The following is a 26,775-nucleotide window of genomic DNA, read 5'->3' on the forward strand; positions in this document are numbered from 1 at the left end:
ATATGATTAAATAGATGCTAGAATGCCTAAAGATAGATACTTGTGCAGCTTTATTGAAAACAAAAGAAAATTGTAAAGTAGATAAAGTACTGACTGACCAGTTCTGAGATTTCAAAGAAGTTGGAATTATAAAATATTGTGATATTCAGTACATAGGTACATAGGTACTTTTTCCATTATTGCTTCATCTTCAAAAGAAAAATTGTATTCCAGTTGTCTATATTAGGTACATTCTATATAAAAATTACAAGTTCATGTGTTATAAGTGGAAGAAAAAAATTTTTGACTATTAGAAACTCTTCAAAATAACCAGGAAGGAGCACATGTCATAAATCATACAAAATAACCAAAACTGTAAATGTCTTATATCTGGCCACTTGTAGTTATGTTGTCCAATACAGGAACAAATTTCTTAGTGACCTATTGTGAAAGCCAGATAACTGGGGTGATTTTAGTGCTTTTGAGGCTGAAAGCTGGAAATTTTGGTGAGCCAAATTTCTTTCTGCTGAAGCCATGTCAACCATCACTTACAATCACTGCTTTGTCAGTGGCCCTGCTTTATCACTCATTTGCAGCTCTCTGCAGAGATACCGACTGACCAAAATTCCAGGTATACCTGTATTTATGCTGAATCATTATAACTTTCTTGGAGTGAGTATGGTCATCCTTTCCCCTCGCCTTCTCATACTTCAGAAAGCCTGGCAACTAAAACACATACCACAAAATCTACAACGTTAGCAGTAGTGCTTTGAATTCTGGACAACTCCCAATTTTTATTATTATTATTATTAATTATTAATATAATCATCCCCATAGGAACATACCAATTTATACATGTACCAATTTGTATCTGAACCCATCTAATGTTTAAAAGTTTAAGAAGTAACATTTTAAAACGTATTTGTTTAAGACATGTATTTAGGAAACATCTATAATACTCCACTTTGGCTTTAGATTCATTCATTCATTCATTCATCCATTCATTCATTCATTCATTGGGGAGAAGGGGTGTATTCTTTCCCATGTAGTATTCAGGGGATCCAAGATCATTCACAGTGATAGTTGGCCCAGTTGTGCAGACCTGATCATTAAAAATTCGGCTTTGGTATGATCCTCATGGTGTGGTGCTGGAGGCCACTAAGGCCACACCTAAAGGGATATTTTTCAGCTACATTTCAGATTGTTCATTGAAAAAAAAAGTATAGTATGAACAACCTTGTAACCATGGCATTTAAATAAAAATAAGTAAAGCTCAGAAAAATTAATTACTTTAAACACTGTGGAAGCAAGGTTTTTCATGATAGTTGGTGAAACCAATCTCAAAGTGTTCCTTCAACTTTCTTTTTTCCTAAACTTTTACACACATACACACACACACACAGACACGCACACACACACGGTATTATTTCTCAGCCACTACTACCCTCTTCATCAGACCCTTTAGCCGGGGTTAGAGACATGGTGTGTGGGATGAGATCACAACCCATGGTTTTTTATTTTACAACCGTTTTTTTTTTTTTCAAAGATACAAAGTTATTCATGATTGAGTTTCAGTCATGTAATATACAGCATCCCTCATCAGTGTACATTTTCCACCACCAGTGTTCCCAGTTTTCTTCCCACCCTTCCCAGTGCCTGCCAGTGGGGCAGATAGTTATCCTGCCCCCCTCTCATCCTCTTTCCACTCCCTCACTTCTTCCCTACTCCCTCCTGTTTTAGGCACTGTTGTTTGCATTATTGTTACTGAAGGGGTATCATGCATATCACTTTCCCTCCTTTCAGCACCCAGTTCTTGTCCAGAGTGATTATTTCCAACTATCATTTTCATAGTGGCCCCTTCTCTGCCCTAACTGCTCTCTCCAGCTACTTGTGGGAAGCTTCAAATGTGCTACTTATTTATATTTATGTATGAAACAAACTACTAGAAAAAGATTCTGTCATTTTCTCTTTAGGGAATTCATATTTATAATAAATTGGATTGGAAACTATAAACAGGAAACTAAGTATTTGCTATATTGTAAACCACAAAATAAAATGTTCGAGTATTAGATAACTCTTTAATAGATATGTTTCAAATTTTATATGGTTATTGCTAGTAAAACATTCTTTTGCTAACGAATTTATTGTCATCATTATTGATTGTTATATTTTTATGTAAATTCTGTGGAGTTAAAACAATTCTTTTTGGCAAAAAAATATTTCTGTACTGTTCTCAGGAAGTACATACTTAACACACATTTAACTTCTTAATTCTTAAGAAATAAAAGTTGGCTGGGCCAGAGAGATATTATGGAGGTAGGGCATTTGCCTTGCATGCAGAAGGACAGTGGTTCGAATCCCAGCATCCCATATGGTTCCTTGAGCCTGCCAGGAGCGCTTTCTGAGGGTAGAGCCAGGAGTAACCCCTGTGCACTGCTGGGTGTGACTCAAAAAACCAAAGGAAAAAAACAAAACAAAACAGAAGAAAGAAATTAAAGTTGGGACCAGATTCTGAGACACAATCTTTCAATTAAAATCTAATAGTCATAAATGTAATTTATTTGTGAAAACACAAGCTAAATTTTTATGAGAGTATTTTTCATATATATGTAAAGAAATCTAGACACCCCCTAAGTTATTTTAGTTGAACATGTGAACATTTTAGTCAATTCATTTTAGTCTTAGACATTCTAGCTCCTGTTTCGGCAGAATCAGATGATTTTAGCTTTTAAAACTGAAAATATGATTTTCAGTTAAGTGAATGAAATAAGGTCTGTAGTCTGTGGATTAGTTAGTTTGAGTGTTATTAAATATATAATAATATGTAATTAAGTGAACAGGAAATTAGCAGTATCAGTTTTATTAGATATTTCTGACTTGAATGCATGTCACTCACAATAATGGTGTTTCACGTTATTCCATTAGAGATATGGATTTTAGAAAGAAAATATGAATTTATATTTATACTGTTTCTCCCATCTAAAATTATTTATAATGCTGAAGTTTGGGAGCCAGACCAAAATATTGTTCTCTGCTATAGAAGTCGTGTTACCTCTGGTTAACATTTATTAAAAAAATGATATTTTGTTTTAAGAGACTTTAAGAAATAAATGATTAAGTAGGGTAATGAAGTTGGCAAAAGCCCAAAATCTAAACCATTGTAACCATATAGAACTGTGAATTCCTGGAAACAGCTTCTTCCAGTCTTATTTAATAGGTCTCTCTACCATTTTTTGGATTACTGCAGATTCCTTTTTGCAGTTTTAAAACAATTACTACGTTTCTGTATCACATATGCTAGAATGGAATTACCCTGAGATGTAGTTACAGAATTGTTCATAATTGTTTGTCATATAATGTCCAAAACCCATCCCTTCATCAGTGAAGATATTTCCTCCACCAATGTCTCTGGTGTCCTCCCTCTCTCCCTCTGACCTCCCTCCCTCCCCCCTCCCCCTCCCTCCTTCCCTCCCTCCTTCCCTCCCCCTCCCTCCTTCCCTTCCTCCTTCCCTCCCCCTCCCTCCTTCCCTCCCTCCTTCCCTCCCCCTCCCTCCTTCCCTCCCTCCTTCTCTCCCCCTCCCTCCTTCCCTCCCTCCCCCCTCCCCCTCCCCCCTCCCCCTCCCTCCTCCCCCTCCCTCCCTCCCTTCCTTCCTCCTTACCTCCCTCCTTCCCTCCTTCCCTCCCTCCTTCCCTCCCTCCCCCCTCCCCCCTCCCCCCTCCCTCCTTCCCTCCCTCCCCCCTCCCCCCTCCCCCTCCCTCCCTCCCTTCCTCCCTCCCTCCCTCCCCCTCCCTCCCTCCCTTCCTCCCTCCCTCCCTCCCTCCCTCCCTCCCTCCCTTCCTTCCTTCCTCCCTCCCTCCCTCCTTCCCTCCCGTTCCTCCTCCCTCTCTCTCCCTCCTCCCTCCCTATTCCTATTCCCAGCATTGCTTATGGTCCCCTGAGCCTGCCTGGAGTAAATCTGAGCACAGAGCCAGGAATAACCCTCTGAGTACTGCCAGGTGTGATTCAACCCCCCCCCCCCCCCACACACACACAAAGGTTATTTTTCTGACTTAACTTTTTATCTTATGAATTGCTATTTCAATATTATTTATTTATTTTAAGTTTTTTGGCCACACCTGGTGGTGGTCAGGGGTTACTTCTGGTTCTGTAATCAGAAATGTTCCTTGCTGGCTCAGGGGACCATATGGGATGCTGGGGATCGAATCTAGGTCAGCTGCTTTCCAGAAAATGCTCTACCCATTGTTCAGGCTCCTATTATTTTTTTCTTTTTCTGGCCACACCCAGTGGTGCTCAGGGCTTACTTCTGGCTTTGTGCTCAGATATTGCTCCTGGCAGGCATGGGGGACCATATGGGATACCAGGATTCGAGCCACCATATGTCCTGTGTAGGCCGCTTGCAAAGCAAACGCACTACAGCTGTGCTTTATCTCTGCCCCTATATTATAATATTTTCTGGGGGGTCATATCCGGTGACGCTCAGGGGTTATACTTCTGGCTATGTGCTCAGAAATCGCTCCTTGAATGGGGGTCATATTGGATGCTGGGGAATCGAACCGCTGTCTGTTCTAGGCTAGCGCGGGCAAGGCAGACACCTTACTGCTAGTGCCACCACTCCAGCCCCTTATAATATTATTATAAAGTATATCATTGCAGAGATGCCTGAAACAACTTGTTCTTTAAGTCAATATGCTTGGAAGTGCTATGAGTTTATTTGTGACACTGAGGGATTACTCTTGGCTATGCACTCAGAAATTGTCCTGGCTTGAGGGACCATATGGGAGGCGAGGAGAATGAACTGTGGTATGTTCTGGGTCAGCTGCCTGTCAAGCAATGCCCTATCGCAATGCCATCACTCTGGCCCCAACAAATTCATTTTTAAAGAATTTTTTTTGTAATCTAGAAATGCTGCAAAAAGCACACAGAGCTTTTCAAATTTGCTAGAATTTGTTTAATAAAATAGAGCTTGTATGGTGATGTCTTGTTCTTGTCTGATCAAATAAATTTTCAATGATTTCCTGAGAATAGGTTTTAGAAGTGAAAATTTAAATTCCTGTTTTTTAATTTGCCTGAGAGCAAATGGGTGTATAAAGAAACTTGGTAAATCTACACAATGGAACACTACATAGCTTCTAGAAAAAATGAAATCATGAAATTTACTTATACATGGTTGAATATTGAGAGTATTAAGTTCAGTGAAATTATTCCGGGAGAGCTATAGATATAGAATAATGTCACTCATTTGTAGGATATAAGAAGAATTAAAAATAGTATGATAATAATATCCAGAGACAATAGAGATGAGGGCTAGGAAGACTATTCCCTGTAGGAAGCTTCCCAAATGTGTGGTAAGTTCAGTTATGATAGATAAAGAAGGGTCCACTATGACAGTGGTAGTTGGAACTGATTACTCTGGAAAAAACTGGATGCCAAAAGGGGATAAAATTATTTGCATGGTACACCTTCATTAACAGTAGTGCAAACCATAGAAACCACAGTGTTTAAAAGGAAGAGAGAGAGAGAAAGTGAGAGACAGAGGGAGAGAGGTAGAAGGTCTTCCCAGGAGGCAGATGGAAGGTGTGGGGCAGAGAAACTGGGGATGTTGAAGGTTTTGTACATTGTATGACTGAAAATAATGAACAGTTTTGTAACTGGTGCTTAAATTAATTTTTTTTTTAAAAAAAATCCTGGGCCCAAAGAGATAGTATAGGTAAGGTACTTGTCTTGCATGTGGTTGATTCATGTTTGATGACTGGCAGCTCCCCCTGCCCTTCCCAAATACCACTAAGAGTGATTCCTGAGTGCACAGACAGGAATAATGGCTGAATATTGTTGCTGGTGTGTTCCAAAAACCAAAAATATATTTGCATGTGATTATATTTTCTTTAATTATTTGGGGGTCTCAGTGTTGTTCTCAGGAGATACAAGTACTACCAGCATTTGTCAGCTCTTGAGTAGTTCAGTGGAAAGGTCCATAGATGTGATGCTACAGAGGCCTTGGGACATCCCTTTGGTGTTTTAGGCCTCATTCCTGATAGTTCTTGAGTGCCTCTAGGCTTGTACCTGGCCATACTCAGGGGATATAAAACTTGGATCAGGTGCATTCTAGGCTCGTGCCCAAAAATCTACACTATCCATTGAGTCACTTAAATTTTTCAAAGTCAGTTTGTTTAAGCCGAAGTGCTCAACAACAGATAATTTTTAAAAACTGTGTTAATTAACTTTATAGAATATAAATCTATCAAAATGTAAAACTTTCACATGTGATAACTTTAATAAAACTATTGGGGATACATTAAGTGAAACAATTAAAATATATAAATGAAATGCAATGTTACCTTATTAAGGTTACATAAATAAAACAAGGGAAATACCAAAAATCAAACCTTATAGAACTGAGATTATCAAGTAAAATTAGATGTACTAGGAGAACTGGTCATGAGTAAAAGGGAGCTAAGCCTGTGACAACCAGTATCTGAGCATTTCTTTTAGTCATTGAGCCCCATCACAACAAAAAGAAACAAGCATACTGAAAAGGTGTTCATGGGGAGTGATCCAGAACACCATCATGCTCAGTGAATGAAAATGGTAGTTCTGAAGACCCAGCTAGTACCAGACACCTATCTAGACTCTCTGAAAAAGACTTTAGAGAGTAAATGTTGAGGATGTTCAAAGACCTCAAAGCAACCATGTAAAAGACAACTTGTAAGACTCAAGATAGAGAGTATAAGTGAGAAAATATAAATAGAAATAATAGGACTGAAAAACTTGATAGGCGAGATGAAAAGCTCACTGGAAGGCTTCACCAGCAGAGTAATGGCTACTGAGAACAGGATTAGTGTAAGATGATGACACCTTCATATAGCAGAACTTGGAAAAAAGATTGAAAAAAAAAGGAACATATGATAGAAAAAGATGTTCAAAATAAATGAACAGATGACAATAGACTTTTGCATGAATTCAACACGAACAACATAAGAATTATTAGGATCAAAGAGTTCAGAAAGAAAACCCTTATGTAGAAACAACAGTCAAAAGACAGTTAAAGTCAGTGACAAAGACAGTCAAAAGACAAAGACTTTGTTTTGTTAAAAACTCAAAGCCACTGAGAAGTTCCCAGAGGTGAAGAAAACTGACACCTAGTTCCAGCTAAAAGAGACCCAAATAAGAGCATCCCAAAGTTCTACCAAGTCACAATGACCATAGAGACAGAATACTAAAAGCAGTAATATCATAAAGGGAAATTATATACAAAAAAAAAAAAGCAAACTTACGATTTACAGCAGATTTATTGCAAGCAACCCTCCAGGACTGAAAGTAGTGGTGGCTTATAGTGACATAGCTCAATGAAATGAACGCCTTGCCAGGAATACTTTGCAGCCAGACTCTTAATTCAATTTTTAAGGAAAGATACCTAGATTCTTGGATAAAGTTTAGCTTATAAACTTTACAAACTCAAAACCAACCTTAAAAGAAAAACTGAGGAGTCCACTTTAAGGCAAGACAAACATACCATATTTTTACAAAAAGATGAAACAAAATCCTATGAGAGTCAGCTCTCTTGAAGCCAATGGACTAAATGCACTAATCAAGAGACACAGAGAGGCAAAATAGATCAGAAAATTGAACCCAACATTTTGCTGCTTGCAAGAAACACATATGAGGGGCCGGTGAGGTGGCGCTAGAGTTAAGGTGTCTGCCTTGAAGCGCTAGCCAAGGAAGGACCACGGTTTGAACCCCCGGCGTCCCATATGGTCCCCCCAAGTCAGGGGCAATTTCTGAGCGCTTAGCCAGGAGTAACCCCTGAGCATCAAATGGGGGGCGTGCCCCCCCCAAAAAAAGAAACACATATGAATAGAGCAAACACAGACTCAAACTCCAAGATTAGAGGAAACCCATCAAGAAAACAACTCTTCAAAAAGGCCAGGGTAGACATACTAATATTAGATGTTGCAGCTTTAGACTTAAAAAGGGTGTAAGAACCAGAAACGGACATTTCTTAATAATCAGGGGATGCATACATCAGAAAGAAACCACACTCCTAAATATACACACACACACACACTCACTCCTAAACACACACACACACAATGAGGGCCCAGCAACACACACACACACACACACACACACACACACACACACACACACACACACACACACACACACACACACACACAATGAGGGCCCAGCAAAATACTTTAAAAAAACTGCTAATAGAGTTAAAGACATCAATAGCAAGACAATAGTTGTAGGATTATTTAACACCACAACATCACTTTGTCACCATAGATCAACCTGGATAAAATTTAAGACAGATATACTGATTTTAAAGGAAGAAATGAAAGAGAGTGGCCTAGTGTGTTTATGTATATATGTAATAAATATGAAAAGACATATATACATACTCAGATGGATGTCTATATCATATATACATGTTTCATATGTATATGATTGTACTATGATGATAAATGCCTAAAACTTTTCACATTTATAAATTATTAAGAGCTCACTTATATATATAAAGAAACATGTAAAGTAAGAATGAATTTTATTTTCTTTGTGATAGTTATAAAACTTTTATACATGATGTATATTTATCATATGTATATATATGGGAATTTTATCCCCATCAGTTGAATACTCATTCTTCTTTAGTGCACATTGGACATTTTCTAGTATAGACCACATGTTGTGCCATAAAACATAACTCCATTAAATCGAGGAAATAAATTATATCAGCAATATACTCAATGAAATAGAAGTGAATTACAGACATGGAGAAATAATGTTAACACCTAGAAATTAAACAGCTCAATAATGAACAACCAGTAGGTAAGAGACAAAAATTGGAAGAGAAAATCAAGATTTCTACAAACAAAAGAAAATTAAGATATGAACAATCATGATTAGTTGGACACAGCAAAAGGAGTATTAAGAAGACAATTTATAGTTTTACAAACATTCCTCTTGAAGGAAGAAAGGGTCTACATAAATAAGTTAAATGCACAGTTAAAGAAATTGGAAATTTACTAACAATGAGCTGAACATTGGCAGGCAAGAATGAAACAATAAATCTTAAAGGCAATATTAATGAACTGGACTCCCAAGAAATAAGCAATAAATAATGAAAGCAAAAGTTGGTTCTTTGAAAAACAAATTTTTGATGTTAAACTATGATTCTAATTTATCTAAACAATATTTATTGCTTTGGATGAGAAAATGACCTTGTTTACAATACTGTAAACAAAGTAATGAAATGAAAGAACATGGAAAAATAAAGATTAAAAGCCATATACACAGTCACGGGGAGAAAACTGGACATTGTGGGATCTGTGCACTGGTGAAGGGTGGTTTATGTTGTATGGTTGAAATTCAGTCATGATCAATTTTGTAACCACTATGCTTAAAAATAAAGTAACTTAAAAATAATAAAATACAAAAAGTAAGGTGTTTAAGAAGGATCTATGGACAGTTGGTAGAGGGATTTTGTCAATTTGGTCATGATTGTGCTCTGGTGATGATATATGTCTAAAATGTTTCATATATTTAAAAATGATTAACTCCACTTTATCTACGTACTTATCTACCTACCTACCTCTCTCTCTCATATCTATCTATCTATCTATCTATCTATCTATCTATCTATCTATCTATCTATCTATCTATCTATCTATCCATCCATCCATCCATCCATCCATCCACAGAAGCATGTAAAGTAAGAATGAATTTTATTTTCTATGGGAGAGTTATAAAACTTAGCTCAACAGGTATATATCATCTTATACAAATATAGAACAGTCAAGGTACATAATAAGATCAAATATCTAATTTACTAATGAATTTAATATATATTGATTCATGTATAACTGTATCTACTTAAAATAAAATATTGAACAAATATAGGATCTTGCTTTTTTACCTCATTTGATAACTATTATTTAAACATCATTTTCAAAATTTATCATTCATTTTCTTACATTAGGGACACATTTTCAGTAAAACAAAGTAAGGAGGGAATGTCAAGTTTTACTTTTCTTTTATATTCTTTTCATGTGCTTGTAAATATGTTAGGAAGATATATATAAATATACATATGCTTCATTTATACATCGAGTAAATTTTTATTGGACATTGATTAAGAGTAGGCATTTGTTTGGGCCCTTCAGTATATATCACAAGGAATATAATCTGTAATACTTTTGATAGAGAAAATTATTTTAAAGCCAAATTTGAAATTTTGTGAACTTACCAGTATATGAAGCTTTTCTGTTGAAAGCTTTATGGCTTTCATGTGCCTTTTTTTTTTTGAACAAAGTAAGGAAAATTGTAATGTTATTATATTAATGTATGTGCCAACATTCGAAAAAAATGGCATTTTTGGTGAACTAGAGTTTTCTAATTTAGTGTGACTAATGTTGGGTGTTATAAAATCATGCATTATAATAAAGCATTAGTAAACTGTATAAGCCAAAAGTGGATTTTTGTAAAATAAGAGTACAGAAAGTTTCATATTTATGTTAAGTATGAAAATTTTAATATGTTTTAAATTCGGTTGCAATTACCTTTTAGAAACTACCACTTGTTAAATTCTGGTACAGTATTCACTCCTCCCCCCAAAATAAAGACCATCACTATAATACTATTGCTTTTCCAACTGTCTCATTAAGCCAAAAATATTTCAGTAGGTAGATTGTTGATATAACTGTAAGAAGGTTCATCTTCTAAAACCAAGAATAATAGGTCTGTAAAATGCTAAGAATTTTTCTCTATTTTTTTGTTTTAGAGAATATTTTTATTAAAATTTTATTACATGTGACATAAAAGCTTTACATGGAAGGTATAAGAATTACATATTTTTAAGCAGGATAGACATACATTGTGCTATATACATTATAGATATTATCATTTATAGATGAAAGGTTTGTATATTATAAAATAAGCATTATAGATATGTAAGAAAAATTTTATTGGCTTCTCAGTAACATCTATGAATATAAAAGGTCGAGAATATATTTGAGCTAAATCTGGGTTTTGCTGATTCAGAGGAATGATTCCAAATGATGACTTGATTATTTATTTTATTTATTTGTTTGTTTATTGGTTTTGGGGCCACACCCGGTGACACCTAGGGGTTACTCCTGGCTATACTCTCAGAATTCGCCTCTGGCTTGGGGGACCATATGGGATGCTAGGGGAGTGAACCATGGTCCGTCGTAGGTCAGCAGCATGCAAGGCAAACGCCCTAGAGCTGCACCATCGCTCCGGCCCCGTGATTGTTAATTTATTTTTGAGATGGTTGTACATGAATAAATTTAAATGTACTGTATCTCACTCATTTTTAAAATATATATTGACACTCCATAGCCATCAGCAAAGTCTTAACATCTTTCTACACTACCATTGAATCCCTTTCTCTCCTTTATCTCCATAGGTCCCTCTCAACTCTGCAGTGTATTTCCTTAATTTTGTTTCCATTTTTGTTTGTTTGCTCAATTCATGACTTGTTACCCCTCTTATAAGTAATATAATCTGGTAGTTGTTTAACTTACTTTGATTTTTTTTTTAAGTTTTTGACTTGTGTAATTTCTTGCCCCTTCCACTTTTACTCAGGTTCTCTCTCTCTCTCTCTCTCTCTCTCTCTCTCTCTCTCTCTCTCTCTCTCTCTCTCTCTCTGTCTCTGTCTCTCTCTCTCTCTCTCTCTCTCTCTCCCTCCCTCCCTCCCACCCTCCCTCCCTCCCTCTCTCTCTCTCTCTCTCTCCCCTCAACAGCTGGATGAGTAGTATTTCTTGGATAATGTACCACAACTTCTTTTCTCACACATATGTGGACATTTGGTTAAGTCGAGACTTTATTAAAAACTACAGTGATCAACATAGATGTGCATAGATATTTTCAAAGTATTGTCCAGAGAGTCTAGAGTTGTCACTAGACCAATTTACATTCTCACTGACAATGTAGCAGGATTTCTATTTTTCCAAAACCGTACCTACACTTGTGTCTGGCCTTTTTGATGTAAATTATTCTCTCAGGTGTGAGGTGTTATATCATGGTGTTTTTATTTGCATTTTTTATGGTAAATGATGATCAGAATGTCTTTTATGTGTCTTTTGAACACCTTTATGCTTACTGGTGAAGTTACTGTTCAGTTCTTGATTTCTTGATGGGTTTGTTTGATTTCTGGTTAGTTTTCTGAGTATTTTATATGTTCTGAATATTATTAGTGTCCTGTCATATGTATAGAGTGCAAACATTTTCATGCATTCAAATAGGACATATTTTTGTTGTAGAGGTAGTTTCTTTTGCTGTTAAGAAACTTTAGTTTTCTATAATATTCTTTATTTACATTTTCTTTAGTTATACTTGTTGTTAGTCCTTGAGTATATATTGGACAGCATTAATATGGGATGTTTTGCCTGTTTTTTGTTTCAATATGTTTTCTGATATTTGAATATAATATACAAATCTTTAATTCATTTTGTTAACTTATGTGCATAGTGTGAAATAAGAGCAAGTTTTATTTTATAGTTTTAAATTATATTTTAATAGCTTAGTGATAGCTTATATCCATTTCATTGACTTATAATATTGTATACAACGTTACTTTCTGATCCAAACAATAAATATTAGATAAGTTAGAATATTTAACATTGACATGACAACTCACTATTGTAGGAAATGACAGTGATAATGGAAAAATAAACATTCCATTTTGCTATGTTTTTTAATTCAAAGTCTTTGGTATTATGTGGATGCAGTACAGAGACGGTTTTTTAAGTTTTTGAGATATTGTGAAAACTATCTTGTAAGTTGAAAAATTGAATGAGATGTATACTGAGATGAATCATTCTCTGTATAATGGTGCAAATGAATTATGAAAATTGAATAATTAAAAAAACATTTGGATTTTTATTGAATCTTTTTTCTTTTTTTTCTTCTTTATTTGTTTTTATTGAATCTTAATTACAGACTTGTGTTTCTTCTTTTGTAAGCTAAAAAATGAAAATTGCCAACTAAATATTTTGGGCTAGCATTTTAAGGTATATATTGTACCATAATTCATTTTTTCACATTGATTGCTGTTCATTTTTCAACATTAAAATGCATACTTTTTTCATGCAGGGGAATATATAAAAAACTGGAGGCCAAGATATTTCCTTTTGAAGACAGATGGCTCATTCATAGGATATAAAGAAAAACCTCAAGATGTGGATTTACCTTATCCCCTTAACAACTTTTCAGTGGCAAGTAAGTTTATTATAATTTTATTTTTAGTTTATTATAATTTTTAATTCAGCTTTTTAATGACATGACTTATGTCAGATATCATAAGATACTTAGGAGGTCTTCAAAATTTTTGTTTTAATGAATAGCAGATATTTTCATTTAATGGAATTTCGTTCCTTAGCAATAGCTAATTAATACTATACTGTCTCTTAAAACAATGTTGTTTAATGTTTCTTATAGTTAAAATTTGAATGTGATAAATATAATTTCCAAAGCATATATCTATATGTACATAAAGTTTGTCTATATAAAATTAAAACAAATATTTTTTTTAGCTTGTTTGCTCCACTGAACTTAGTTCTAATATGTTGTAATACTTTTTGCATTTCTAATAAGTTTCCCATCAGGATTTTAGATCTTTTGTTGTTTTTTGTTGATTGTCTAATGAGAAGCAAAAGATTTATTTTAGAAATTATTTTTAGGGGAAATTATGATGCCTAGTGAAGTTTTTGTATATTAAATTTAAGTTAAAAATTGTATTGCTTGAATATAGCTTGAAATAAACTCATATTATAATGATAATGATAACAGTTATACTCAGGCTCGTTAGACTGTTAAAGCTACACAGTGAAAGGTTTCTGTGTGACTTCAGAAATAAAGTGTTTTAAAAATTACATTACATTAAAATAAAATTTGTATAGAGCTGAAGTTTGTACAACTTAAGTTTAAAATCTTTAGATATTTAAATTTTGCTTTTATTTTACTTATAGTTGCAGGAGTATTTTAGCTATATTTCAAGAACATGAGGAAACGTAAAGACAAAAAGAGCAATAGGATAGCATCATAACAATATTCAAGATTGTCAAGAGTTTGAGAATTATAAAAGCCTTTTTCTATGGATTTTATATTGTAGTTTTTTAATTTTTATTTATGTATTTATGTATGTATGTATGTATGTATGTATGTATGTATGTATGTATTTTGTGGTTTTTGGGTCACACCCGGCAGTGCTCAGGGGTTACTCCTGGCTCCATGCTCAGAAATTGCTCCTGGCAGGCACGGGGGACCATATGGGACGCCAGGATTTGAACCGATGACCTTCTGCATGAAAGGCAAACGCCTTACCTCCACGCTATCTCTCCGGCCCCTAGTTTTTTTTTTTTTTTTAAATAGGATAAGTAATAAACCAAAGGTTTTGTAGAAGCACTTAAATGATAAAAATGCGATTTAAAATGTACCTTGTTGTATTCTAAAGTATGAACTTTTGAAAAAAGTGATTGAAAAGGAAATATTACATGTTGAAATGGGGACACATATATATGCATGTTTTTAGTTAAGGAAAATTGTTTCCTTAATTTCTTGTTATATATGGCTTTCTTTCAACAGCAAATTATTTTTAAAATTCTGTCAATTGAAATAATTTCTTGAATATTTTGTATTGACTGATGAGTACATTCTTACTCTAGATTATTTTAGGGCAAGCATTTACTTTAAAGTGATATATTTTGGCTTCTAAAACATTAGTAGCATACATTATCAGATCCTACCTAAAGCCAGTAAACTTTCTTGGTTTCTCTTACTAGCAAATGCTATAGGTTTATCTGAAATAATTTATGAAAATACAGAACTCCTGTATCTGCTGATTAAAATGCAGCATTTTTTGACCTTATGAAATTTCACACCCCAACAAGTTTTAAAGACATACTGTATGTCACAGTCTGCCAACATCTGCTCTAACACTTCCACTGGCAGAGGCTGAAAAAATGCTGCACTCTTGGGGAGAGAATCTCTTTAGTGACTGACAGTCAATTTATCCATGAAATAAATATTAGTTGACATCTGTAATCTTATATTATCAAGTTGTTGTCAATAGTTAACTCAAACTAAAGTTAACTAACCTTGTTTTCAGGAGTATTTTAATACAGATCTTATACTAAATAAGCTACTTTAAAATGGGTTATTTTTAAAGCTTGACTTAGTGCAATCTTCTAGTTGCAACCTAATAATAATTATTTGTAGAAATACTGAGTTTAGTTAGTGGAGACTGGTGAAGAAATAATTAAAATCTCTTTTTCTGTAAGCCCTGAATATTGACCTTGGGCAGGCCATTCTCTGAAACTCAAAATTATAGTTCTTTTTTTTTGTGAAAATCGGATTCAGTAAATAGTAAGGCACCTTCTTTTTGCTAATATTCTGTGATTTTGTGAAAAGATGTCTTAGGTTAGTCCTTGAAGAGGAATAGTAGGTATGCAAATTTTTAGATTTTAAGGAAGTAAAGGATATTTCAGACAGTGAGTAACAAAGACTGTTTTTCTGTGATGCTATAAAATCTTAACCATTAGAATAATCATAATAGTAATTTCCCTTTAGCCCCCTTTACAATTTTGAAAAATATGTATTTGACAAGATATTTTAATTTATAATGGTAAATGTTAAATATATATGTATTTTGTTAGCTATTACATAAATTCTCTAGTTTAATTTTTTTCATATTAAAATGATACTTGAAATTTAATCTGTATGAGTTTTTGTTTGTTTGTGTTTTTGTTTTGGGGCCACACCCATTGATGCTTAGGGTTTACTCCTGGCTATGCGCTCAGAAATTGCTCCTGGCTTGGGGGAACCATCTGGGACGCAGAGGTATAGAAAGGTGGTTGTCCTAGGCTAGCACTTGCAAGGCAAACGCCTTAACTCTAGCACCACCACTCTGGCCTCTAGTTTTAATGAAAATTAAAATAGATATTTTATCCGTATGAAAATTTAGAACATAGGAAACTTGAAAGGCTTAGAATTGATCTTTCTAATGTTCATTAAATTTAAATTTCTTATCTAGGATTTAAAATTTATTAAAAAGTAGTCAATAGTGATTCCATTTCTCAGTCAAGTAGAATCTAGGCTTTTTCTGTAATTTACTAATTGAAACCACTTTTATTGGCAGGGTGTGAGGTTGGGAGGGAGGACTGTTTCTAGAAGTGCCTAGGGGATCTATATTGTGTTGGGAGTTGCATTTGTATTAGCTGTATATTAGGCAAGTGTCCTGATAGCTGTACTATCCTTCCAACACCAAAATCACTTTTTATTAGTTCTCCAATAGCTACTTAACTAGTAAAACTATTAGACTTTTTTTTCAGTCTATTTTCCTGTATTTACATATGGGTTGCACCTATTATATAGGTCATCTATTTTCCATTTTAAGATAAACTCTCCTATTGTCTTCCGAGAACTCTTTTCTGATTTTCCTCTTACTTTTTCATATAGTTTGCTATGTAATTGGGTTCTGGCCAAGAATTCTTTTCAATTGTTATAATCACCCTCTGGGAATCACATTCACTTTTAAGGTTTCAGTTACTACCTGCAAACACCTATTCCCACATACATTTTTTTTTTCAGTTCTTTCTCATGAGCATCAAGTTACTAAATTCAATTTACTGCTGAATATCTTTCCACTGATATTTTTGGATTTAGTGTGTACTAAGCCAAACTTAAGGTAATTTTAACATTTCTCCTTTTCGTTGGTATTTAAGTTTGTGCATAAACTTCCATGTCGAGATTCATTCCATGAGCTTCTGGGAAAAATAATTGGATTGTAGAACAACTGATAATGCTCATTGGCTCTTCCTGGCTCTGTGATCATGTCTTGTTTTTAGCAGTGCTCAGGGGACCATTTGTGGTATTGGTGTCCACAGCAGTACAGACAAGCACTTTACTCAGAATCAATTAATTTTGGATTTTTGGCACACCTGGAATATTCAGGGGCTATGTGTGAAGTCTCCATTTGTGGTACTCAGGGACCTTGCAGTACATAAGGGTCAAACTTGGGCTTCTTGCATCTGATGCATGTGCTCTAGTCCTCTGAGTTATTTCTCTTACCCAGTTTTATTTAATTCTTTTAACTCGCATCGTTATTTCACCCTCAGTTTATTACTGTTAGTTCTACTGATTAAGTAGGATGTGATAGTATATTGGTTGTATATCTTCAATGGGAAACATTTGAAAGGCATTGAAGGCTTTGGAGTCTTATTTGTTCCTAATCATCTAATGTGATTTGATATAAGAAGTTTTAAATAAAATCTTTCTTGGGCATTATCATTAACTGATTATAATGTGAAATAGAAGGGTTTATGAAGAAAAATAGTTCCTTTCATTTCCCTCCAGGAACCTGCCACTACTAACAAGTTATTATCTTGTTTTCCTTATTTTCTACTTTATGATATCTTCCTGTTTCTGGTCTTCTTTATTATATTGTTGAATTATTTTGAGAATATCTTTATCATTTTCCTACCTTTAAACATTCTCTTCTTTGGAATATTTGGATGCAGTGCATAGTAAAGATGCATCACATTTTTTCTCAACTATCAATCCAGTCAATAAATTTCTATTGCTTCCCTTTTTTGGTGGTGGTGGGGGGTCACACCCAGCAGTGCTCAGGGGTTACTCCTGGCTCTATGCTCAGAAATCACTCCTGGCAGGCTCGGGGGATCATATGGGATGCCGGGATTCGAACCACTGTCCTTCTGTATGCAAGGCAAATGCCTTACCTTCATGCTATCTCTCCGGCCTCTACCTCCATTTTTTTTTATTTCATAATAAATTGGCATAAAAGGAAAAGCATAATCCTAGTTTAATGAATATGCATATGGCTGTCTAGAGTTTCAATTTAAGTATGAGTGTGTGCTTATTCATGTATCTCTGAAACATTTTCGATTGGGTGTCCTACATGGACATGATTTATGTGTATATAATTGATTTTTCTATTAGATAATCTCACTATTTCAATTTATTTTTATTTTTCATTATAACATTGTAAGTGACTTGTTTAAATTTCTGTTAGCTACTTTCTTTTGCCTGGTGATTTCATCATCTCACTGTCTTTTCTAATTTTTCAGAAGCTAATAGTTCTCAGAAGCTAAACTAGATTATAAATTTACCTTCTTACTTCATCGATCAGTTTATAAAGTATGATCTTTTCTTATATAGAATTAAAAGTCATACAGTTCAATAGGACAATGACTGTATACACTCCTTTAATAAATTTATATATTATAAGGTTTAGTAAATAACCTATTATTGGATATGGAATTGAAAGATCTGAGTTTGATTATTGTTTTGATTATTGTTCTACTTTTCCAGGTGAGTAGAATTGGACAAGTAATATAACTTCTCTGAGCATCATTTTTTCATCTTTAAATTAGAGGTTAATAATAACCACTCTCAATTAGAGGATTAAACGAGAAGGTATATGTGCACCATTTCTAAATCATAAAATTGTATATATGTAAAATTTGCTTAGTAATATTTTTCCATTGAGTTAAATGAGAGCTTTTCTTCCTTCATTAGCTGAGTTACATTGGAATGGGGATTATAAGGACTACTTTACTGGATTTAGTATAAAAGCCATAGAAGTTTTAAATAAAATCTTTCTTGGGCATTATCACAGCAGTTGATAACAGTTTTTGTTGCTTAGTTAGGGATTGGGGACTGGGGACTCCTGTAAATTCCATGCTCAGTATCTCAAGCTATAATGGCTAGTTCTTCTCAACACTATCATAACTAAGCAGTATTCTAAACCCTACCCATGTTTCATTCTGGCAAATGAGAAGAATAACTGAAACTGAAAAATATAAATTATTCTCAGACAAACTTGGTGCCTACCTTCTACAATCTCTCACTTTTGGAAAACAGTTCTGAAGCTGGAGAAAGTTCATTTAACTTGTTTTTCTCAGACAAACTTGGTGCCTACCTTCTACAATCTTTCACTTTTGGAAAACAGTTCTGAAGCTGGAGAAAGTTCATTTAACTTGTTTTTAATCTAAACTGTTTTTCTTTTACTTAATGAAAGAAGTCCTCAAATATTTCCTTTACTATTCTAAGAGCACCTCTTGGTTGTCATCCATTAGTAGACAAATTCTGTTTCTTTTATTAGATCACTTCTTCCCAAAGCTGGTAATATTGCCTCCTTCACGGTATTGGAGAATGATTGGAGGGTTGGATAGGTTAGGGTATGGATGGGGACTGTAGTAGTAGTTTTTGGTACCACCGAGGGTTACTTTTCATTTATTTACTTAAAGATTTTCATTTCACTGAGTAATTTCATTTTTCTAAAAAAGTATAGTAGACCAAATAAGTTTGGTGATTCAACATCAGTAAATCAGTTGTTATTGTTTTAAGATAGACGAGTGGGGTTTCTTCTTAGTGGAAGGCAGGAAAGCTTCAATCATTTGTGTTTCACCAAAACTATTGTTTCACTAAATGAGATCACTGCTGGCCTGAGGAGATCTTATAATAGGTATGGAACTTCTTTGCATTCATGCAGGTGATTGAGATTTAATACTGGCACTTCTTAGGTCCTCAGAGCATTGCAGGGAGTGGTCCACAAGCATAGAGCCAGGAGTTATCCAAGAGCAAGGCTGGGTATGTTCCCTAACCCCCAATTAGAAAAATATTCTTGCATAATCAACCTCTAATTCTTTCCCTTTCATTCTCATTTTCCCATTTTTTTCTGATTTTTCCTTTTTTATTTCTCTTTTTGTTTTTATTGTTCACTTCTACCTGTTTCACTCCACTTTTCCTGACGTTAACCATCAGATAAATCGTTTGTCCAAAAACACTCAAATACACTCAATTTATATATAATTTTTCAGTTATTATTAAATACTCTTACCTCTTAACATCTTTCTTGATTTCTTTTCTTAGTCATTTTAAATAACAACCTGACACACTATTTCACATTTTTTAAATGTTTAATTTTAAGTAGCACAGTTTGGAACATGGGCATTATCATAGGATTAAAAAATTTTTAGGAAATCTAAGTTCTAATTATTTAGAAAGATTTTATTGAGGGTTTATTGTATTCTCAACATTGTACCAGGTACTGAGGGGAAAAGAAGGAAATAAGGAAACCAACCTTTCTTTGATCGTTTCTATGTGCCAGGCCCTTTCACATATGTTATCTCATTTAATCTTCACGACATTCTGAGGTAAGTATTATATTCTCCATTTTAAAGAGACTGAGTTTATGTGACTTGCTTAAAGTCTCTTACCTGGTAAACAGTAAAAAAATAAGATTTCAAGCATTGTCTAATAGGATACTAACCACAAATCTTATGTTTATTTTATTGCTCCTTAGCTATCTAGATAGCTATATATCTATATAGCTATCTAGATAGCTATATAGCTATAGTTATTGGCTTGAATAACTTATGACCAAGCATTACTAATCTAAATAAATATTTTGGATTGGTATTTTGTGCTGTATTATGTTTCAGTTTTGATGGAAATTTTATAATTAATACATTAATTAAGAGCTTACAAGTTTCTAAGGAAGGTGTCTAAGACTTTATTAAAAATTGAAGTTATTCAGGGGCTGGAGAGGTGGCACTAGAAGTAAGGTGTCTGCCTTGCAAGCACTAGCCTACAATGGACAGACAGTGGTTCAGTCTTCTGGCATCCCATATGGTCCCCCCAAACCAGAGGTGATTTCTGAGCATATAGCCAGGAGTAACTCCTGAGAGTCAAATGGGTGCGGCCCAAAAAACCAAAAAAAAAAAAAAAAAAAAAAGAAAAAGAAAAAGAAAATTGAAGTTATTTGTAGAAACAGTAAGATTTCAAAAGATGAAGTAAATTTCAGGAAACAGGAATATAATTCATTTGAAAAATTACTTCTAATAAACTGACAGTGGCTTAGTCATATATTGTCGATTTAAATGAGTATAAAATCTTCACTATGAATGGAAGCTCCAGATGGTATGTTACTCCTTTGTTCCTGTATAGATATAGTGAAAAATATGAGAGGAAGAAATTGTATAAATGTTAGGAATAAATGTGTCACTTGAATATTTAGAAGAGTGGTATTATCATAGTAGACTTTTTAAAATCATGGTCAATTGTAGCCATTAGCTAAAGTCAGCATACCTTTAAGTAGCAGTTTCTGTAATAACACTGTTGTTTGTTTTAAGAAAATTTTATTGAGGTGAGCTCCAAGGGCTAGAAGTTTCTCTTCTTTGAGGAAGTTCTAAGTTCCATCCCCAGCCTCACAGTGTTCCTGAGTATATAGCCCTAGTGGCCTGTGAGCAACATTGGCATTACCTTGATGACTTTATCCCTGCCAAGCAAAGCATGGCAGGTTTAAGTATTGCCAGATGTAGTCTTTGGGCCATCAGCATACTGTTTGGTTGCACCCTCCAAAAAATGTAATCTTACTGATACAAATAAATACAATTTTAAAAGTCTTACCACAGGCCATTTTTTAATTTTTTATTCTAAAATAATACCTGTATTTAAGTACCATGATTACAAATATGTTTGTAGATGGGTTTCAGTCATAAAAAAGAATACCCCCTTTACCAGTGCAACTTTCCCACCACCAATGCCCTCCATCACCCTCCTCCCCAATCCCATGCCTGTTTTCCAGATAGGCATTCTATTTCTGTCCCTCACTACCATTGTCATGCTAGTTGTTAGTGTAGTTAGTTTTCTAACTGCACTCATTACTCTTTGTGTTAAGCTTCATATCATGGGCTGGTCCTTCTAGTCCTCATCTCTATTGTCTCTGGGTATTATTACAATATAGTCTTTTTTTTTTTTTAATCCCACAGCTAGATAAGACTATTCTGTGTCTGTCTCTCTCCCTCTAACTCATTTCATGCAGCATGATAGTCACCATGTATATATCCATGTATAGGAACATTTTATGACTTTATTTTCCTGATGGCTGCATAGTATTCATTTGTAGATGTTCCACAATTTCTTTTGCCACTCATCTGTTGTTGGGCATCTGGGTTGTTTCCAGATTCTGGCTATTGTAAATAGTGCTCTACTGAATATAGGTGTGTAGAAGGCATTTTTGTATTGTGTTTTTGTGTTCTTAGCTGAAGGCCATTTGTTTTTGTTGTCAGTGTTCTTTATTATTTGGTTAAAAATGTTTTAAACTGGGGCTGGAGTTATAGCACAGTGGTAGGGTGTTTGCCTTTCAGATGGCTGCCCAGGGACTGGCCCAGGTTTGGTTTGATCCCCAGTATCCCATATGGTCCCCCGAGCCTGCCAGCAGTGATTTTTGAGCTCAGAACCAGGCATAATCCCTGAGGGCCACCAGGTGTGGCCACCTCAAAAAAGATTTTATCCCTCGTACCGAAAATTTGGAATTTTAAAGAGTCTATGATGAGAGAGACATTTAATTCATTACATTTTATCATTGATCACATCTTGTAGTAAGACTAGCATATAACAATACTTTTAAATATCAAGATGATAAAATCGAATTTAGAAAGATTAAGAAATTTCTGGATGTACTTGGCAGAACTCTGATTGGAATTTTGATTGACCTAACACCTATCTTGAATGTGTTTAATCATATATGAGGTTAAGAGAAACAGCTGTCTTTTAAGTTGTTTTTTTGTCAGCATCCACCAAACTTTGTTGTAGACCAAGTATTATGCTAGTAAATTAATAGTAAACTCTTATTGTTTGTAAGAGGTGTATTTTATTAAAGTTATTTTAATGCTAACATGGACGGACAGGCATGGAGGTGGTAAAGAGGTGTGTGGTTACTTGGTATAAACCTATTGAATTAGTAACTTGACCATCATGGTATAGTGTTGTCATCTGTGTGAGAGCATTAGAATGAAAACAACTTTATACCTTTTCCTTTAAAATTTATTTACCTATGAGCAATCTGTAATGTCTTGAAGTAGTATGATGATTATCATAATATGAATTATCAGTCCCCTGTGTATATAGTTAACTTTGCTAACAGTTATTTTAAGATACTTAATAATGACTCTTGTTCATTTTTATGGGGTAAGCTTCTATGTGATATCAGGAGGCATGAGTCTGGTCCTAATGATTCTTGACCTCCTGAGTTAGTTATTTAATGCAGGGGCCTGAGGATGCAGTGCTGCTCAGTTCCTGTGGTGATCATATTACCTAGTAACATTAACTCCACATTGGTGACTGAGAGCCACTCAGGCCTAGTGATGTGTACAGACTCCAGGGTTGTGCCCACAATGTTGAGATGACCATGTGGTGCTGGGGATCAGGTTGATTCAGATGTACGTTAACACTTGCATTATCTCTCCAGCTAAAGTACCATGGATCAAATCTTGTCATTCTCAACTAATATAGGAAGATGTACTTCGGAGTTTTTGGATATTCTATGTAAACTAAAACTTGATGCAGTGGCTATCTTGAATGTGTGAAGTTTTCTCTTTATATGTTTTCTGTTAATATGTTAAGTTTTCTGTTTTAACTCCTCTATATCAAATCGTGGAAGAAGCACTGCTTTTTAGAATATATTTATTATGAATTATATGGCTATTTAGGAGGTGAGGCGGTTTGGGCCACAGGAATGGTGCTCAGAGATTGCTTACAGATATATTCAGGGGATCATACATTGGCACCAGATTGGTTGTATACAGGTCCAGTGTCTTAACACTTTTACTCCCTCTCAGCCCCTGACTTACTATATCTTAAAATTGGGGCCAAACTCTCTGTCAAGAATGTGGAAATTATAGCTCATGTTTGTTTATTCCTATCACCATAGCCATATCCAGCAGTGCAGGGGGTGGGTTGGGCATGTTTTAGGGGCTATTGCTATGCCAGAAGTTAAGCTGAGATTCTTACAAATGCTAAGCTTATACTCTGTCTGGAGATATCTCCTTGGTCCCTATTTTAATTGTTTTTCATGGATTTTGGAGTCATACCCAGTAGTGCTCAGATAGTATTTATGGTTCTGTACTCAGGAGTGATCTTTATCAATGCTTAGAGATGTACTGTATATGATGCTGGGATTTCAAACTAATGTCAGCCATATGCAAAATATTGCCTAAATCACTGTACATTCTCTAGCTCTTGTTTTGCATTTATAATAAATTGAACTTGAAGGACACATGCTTTCTGACTCTCTATGCAGTCAAGTGCTAATTTCATCAACCATCTTTCTCTGTTCCCTGTATATTTGTCAATTTAAAAGGATTTATTGTATTATTGGTACAGTTAAATGATAGTGAAGACCACAGTGGATGGGTTTTAAACTGCAGAAAGATATTGGGACATTATTTTTGGTTGCAAATAATACATAATCAAGCAGATGCAAATGAAAAAAAATGAAGCACAGGGAAAAAAAGAAACAGGGTGCCTGTTTAAAAGTTTTATAGAGGAAAGTACATTGCCCCTTATTGCAATCATGTTTCTGCACTATAATACGGTCTTTGATTGCAAGTTCAGCTTTTGTCATTCATTTGTTTTGTGCTCTGCTTCCTGTTACTAATTGTCAGCACAATAGAATTCCAACTATTGAAGTCTGTGTCCTTTTGGACCAATTTGTCATTGTCTTTCTCCCACACCCCAACCCATGCACTCAGAATCTATTACTATGGGTGAATTTTTAGACATTTTTTAATCATTTAAAATGGCAGTGTTTTTCAAGCATGCCAGAATAGTTCATGGTAATTGAATCATGCAACCAGCAAAATCTCTTGCTTTCAAATTCCAACAATAAAGTATTTACTTTTTTAAAATGTTATAAATTTATTTAAGACCAATATAGAGTACTTAATTCATTTGTTTCTTTTCCTTTGACCCTTTGGCCATTCTGTAGAAATAGAGCATTTATAAAAATACTTTCTTAAACTGTTATTTACAATTTGCAATTGATGTGGAATTTTCAGGACTTTAGAGAATCATATTTCTATTTTAAAACTTTTATGGCATTTTTGATAATAACACATAATTTATTGTACCTTAATATAACAAAGTACGTTAGTATAACAAAGTGAAGGACATGTTAATAAAATCATTAATTTCAAAAACTGGATTTGACATAGACTTTTTCAAGTCTTCTAAAAATGTCCTTTTTAAACTACTCAAATCAGTAATATTGAAACCAAATTAAGGACATAAATTAAAGTACATTTAACTAATGCATATAAGCTAAATTCCCTATGGTTCTTTTAAATATTTACAGCATTATCAACTAAGGATTGGAAGTTTTTAAGCAAATTATTTAAATTTTACAAGGTAAAACATTGTATTTTAATTTTACATTCAAATATTTTAAATTTAAAAATGTCAGTAATATTGTTAGTGAAAGAGAGACTTTCTGTGCTGGTGGGTTCTTGAGAATTATAGGAAAGATTTACATGCAAATCTCAAAATGTTAAGAAATTGAAGTTAATAGCATAGATCAAATAATGTTGTTTGGATGCTTCCCCAATGTCCTGGTATCTCTCTTTTGAATCTTGTACAGCATCAGTCATTCTGTCTCAGGGTACTCAGTCTAGTGTATGACTTCTTAAGTTTTGTCTCTTGCCAAATACTCAGCTATTATGTATGATGGCCTGGGCTTGTGTTGCTCCTTATCTGATGTATACTTTCCTATTCTGCACTCTTGTTGTTAGGCCTATCTTGGACTGTATCCCAGTAGTTCCCCAATTTCCCAGCTTTTCTTAGTTTTTGACCATGGCTACGTAGTATCATGGGTGAAATCCCTGTGCTCTGTACCTGTTATTAGGCCTGTCTCAGATAGTACTAAAGCATTTTCTTTCATCCTGACATTTCTATTCTCTATGACCACAGATACATGGGTAAAATTCTATGCTCAGCACCTTGATACTGCATGAGCATTTGAACCCTGCCTGATCATCCTGCCTGCTAGGTCTTATTAGCTCTGCCTGTATTCTACCATGTGTTCAGTCTTATGAGGCCTCTCTGTATTCTGTCATCTATCCAGGCATAAAAGCCCTACTTGATCTTGTGTCCATCTGAATGAATATATAAGTGAAGAGGGAGCTCTAATGGCTTTTTTTAAAAATTATTTCTGGAAGGGATTTGAGCTATACTGGAATATTCATTTCTTCTGACTCTATTCTCAGAGTTTTTTCCTGACAAAGATAAGGGAATCGTGTCTGTTGAGGATTGAACTAACATGTGCAAGAGAAGAATCTTAGCCCCTGAAGAATCACTCCAGCCCCATTACTGTTTATTCTTATAGGCAATATTTTATTTGTTGGGGGATCACACCCAGTTGTGCTCAGGGCTTACTCCTGACTCTGCGCAGGGATTACTCCTGCTGGGGTTGGTAGACCATATAAAGTGCTGGGGATTGAATCTCACTACACCTTGTGCAAAGCTACTGCCCTTTCTGCTGTACACTGGCCTCTCTTAAAGAAATTTTATTAGGACTAGGATAATCAGCAGGTTGATAAAAGTACACAGTTAAAAAAGCAGACTCCAAAATATCCTAGTTGTTAATATTTTGCCAATAAATATTTTAAATGTGGTATAACTTTGTGTAAAATAAGAATCCATGAGTTGTGAGATCACCCCAGGCACCATACTTCTAAATCCCATACAACTGGTTCTGAAGAAGCAGGGTGTAGTGGTGAAGAAATAATACATCAAGCCAGTCAGAAAAGTTAAGCAGTCAGTGGCTTTTTAAGCGTGGCGTGTCTTCTTCCTCATGGTGTCTGTGAACGCCAAGCCAAAACTCACTTATCTTTATTGTATTAATACCCATCCACCAGGAGGGGGAAGGTAGAGTGAGACCAAAGTACCTATCCGGTGAGCTTTATATATATAAA

General features: G+C 34.7%; 1 protein-coding gene across 3 annotated transcripts in view; it reads left to right on the forward strand.

Moving 5' to 3' along the window:
• AKT3 (AKT serine/threonine kinase 3) overlaps positions 1–26,775 on the forward strand; it is a 344,608-nt gene that overhangs the window by 131,365 nt on the left and 186,468 nt on the right. For 2 of the 3 annotated variants that reach the window (XM_049776508.1, XM_049776506.1), the window contains one exon: positions 13,097–13,222. The exons of the other annotated variant lie outside the window; for it this stretch is intronic. Coding sequence is in view for 1 of the 2 variants with exons in the window: in XM_049776506.1 (XP_049632463.1) it covers positions 13,097–13,222 (126 nt within the window). In the remaining variant the exon portion in view is untranslated. The remainder of the gene's footprint in view (positions 1–13,096; positions 13,223–26,775) is intronic. 3 annotated transcript variants of the gene reach the window in all.

The sequence above is a fragment of the Suncus etruscus genome, chromosome 7, assembly GCF_024139225.1.
Source record: "Suncus etruscus isolate mSunEtr1 chromosome 7, mSunEtr1.pri.cur, whole genome shotgun sequence".
Lineage (NCBI taxonomy): Eukaryota > Metazoa > Chordata > Mammalia > Eulipotyphla > Soricidae > Suncus > Suncus etruscus.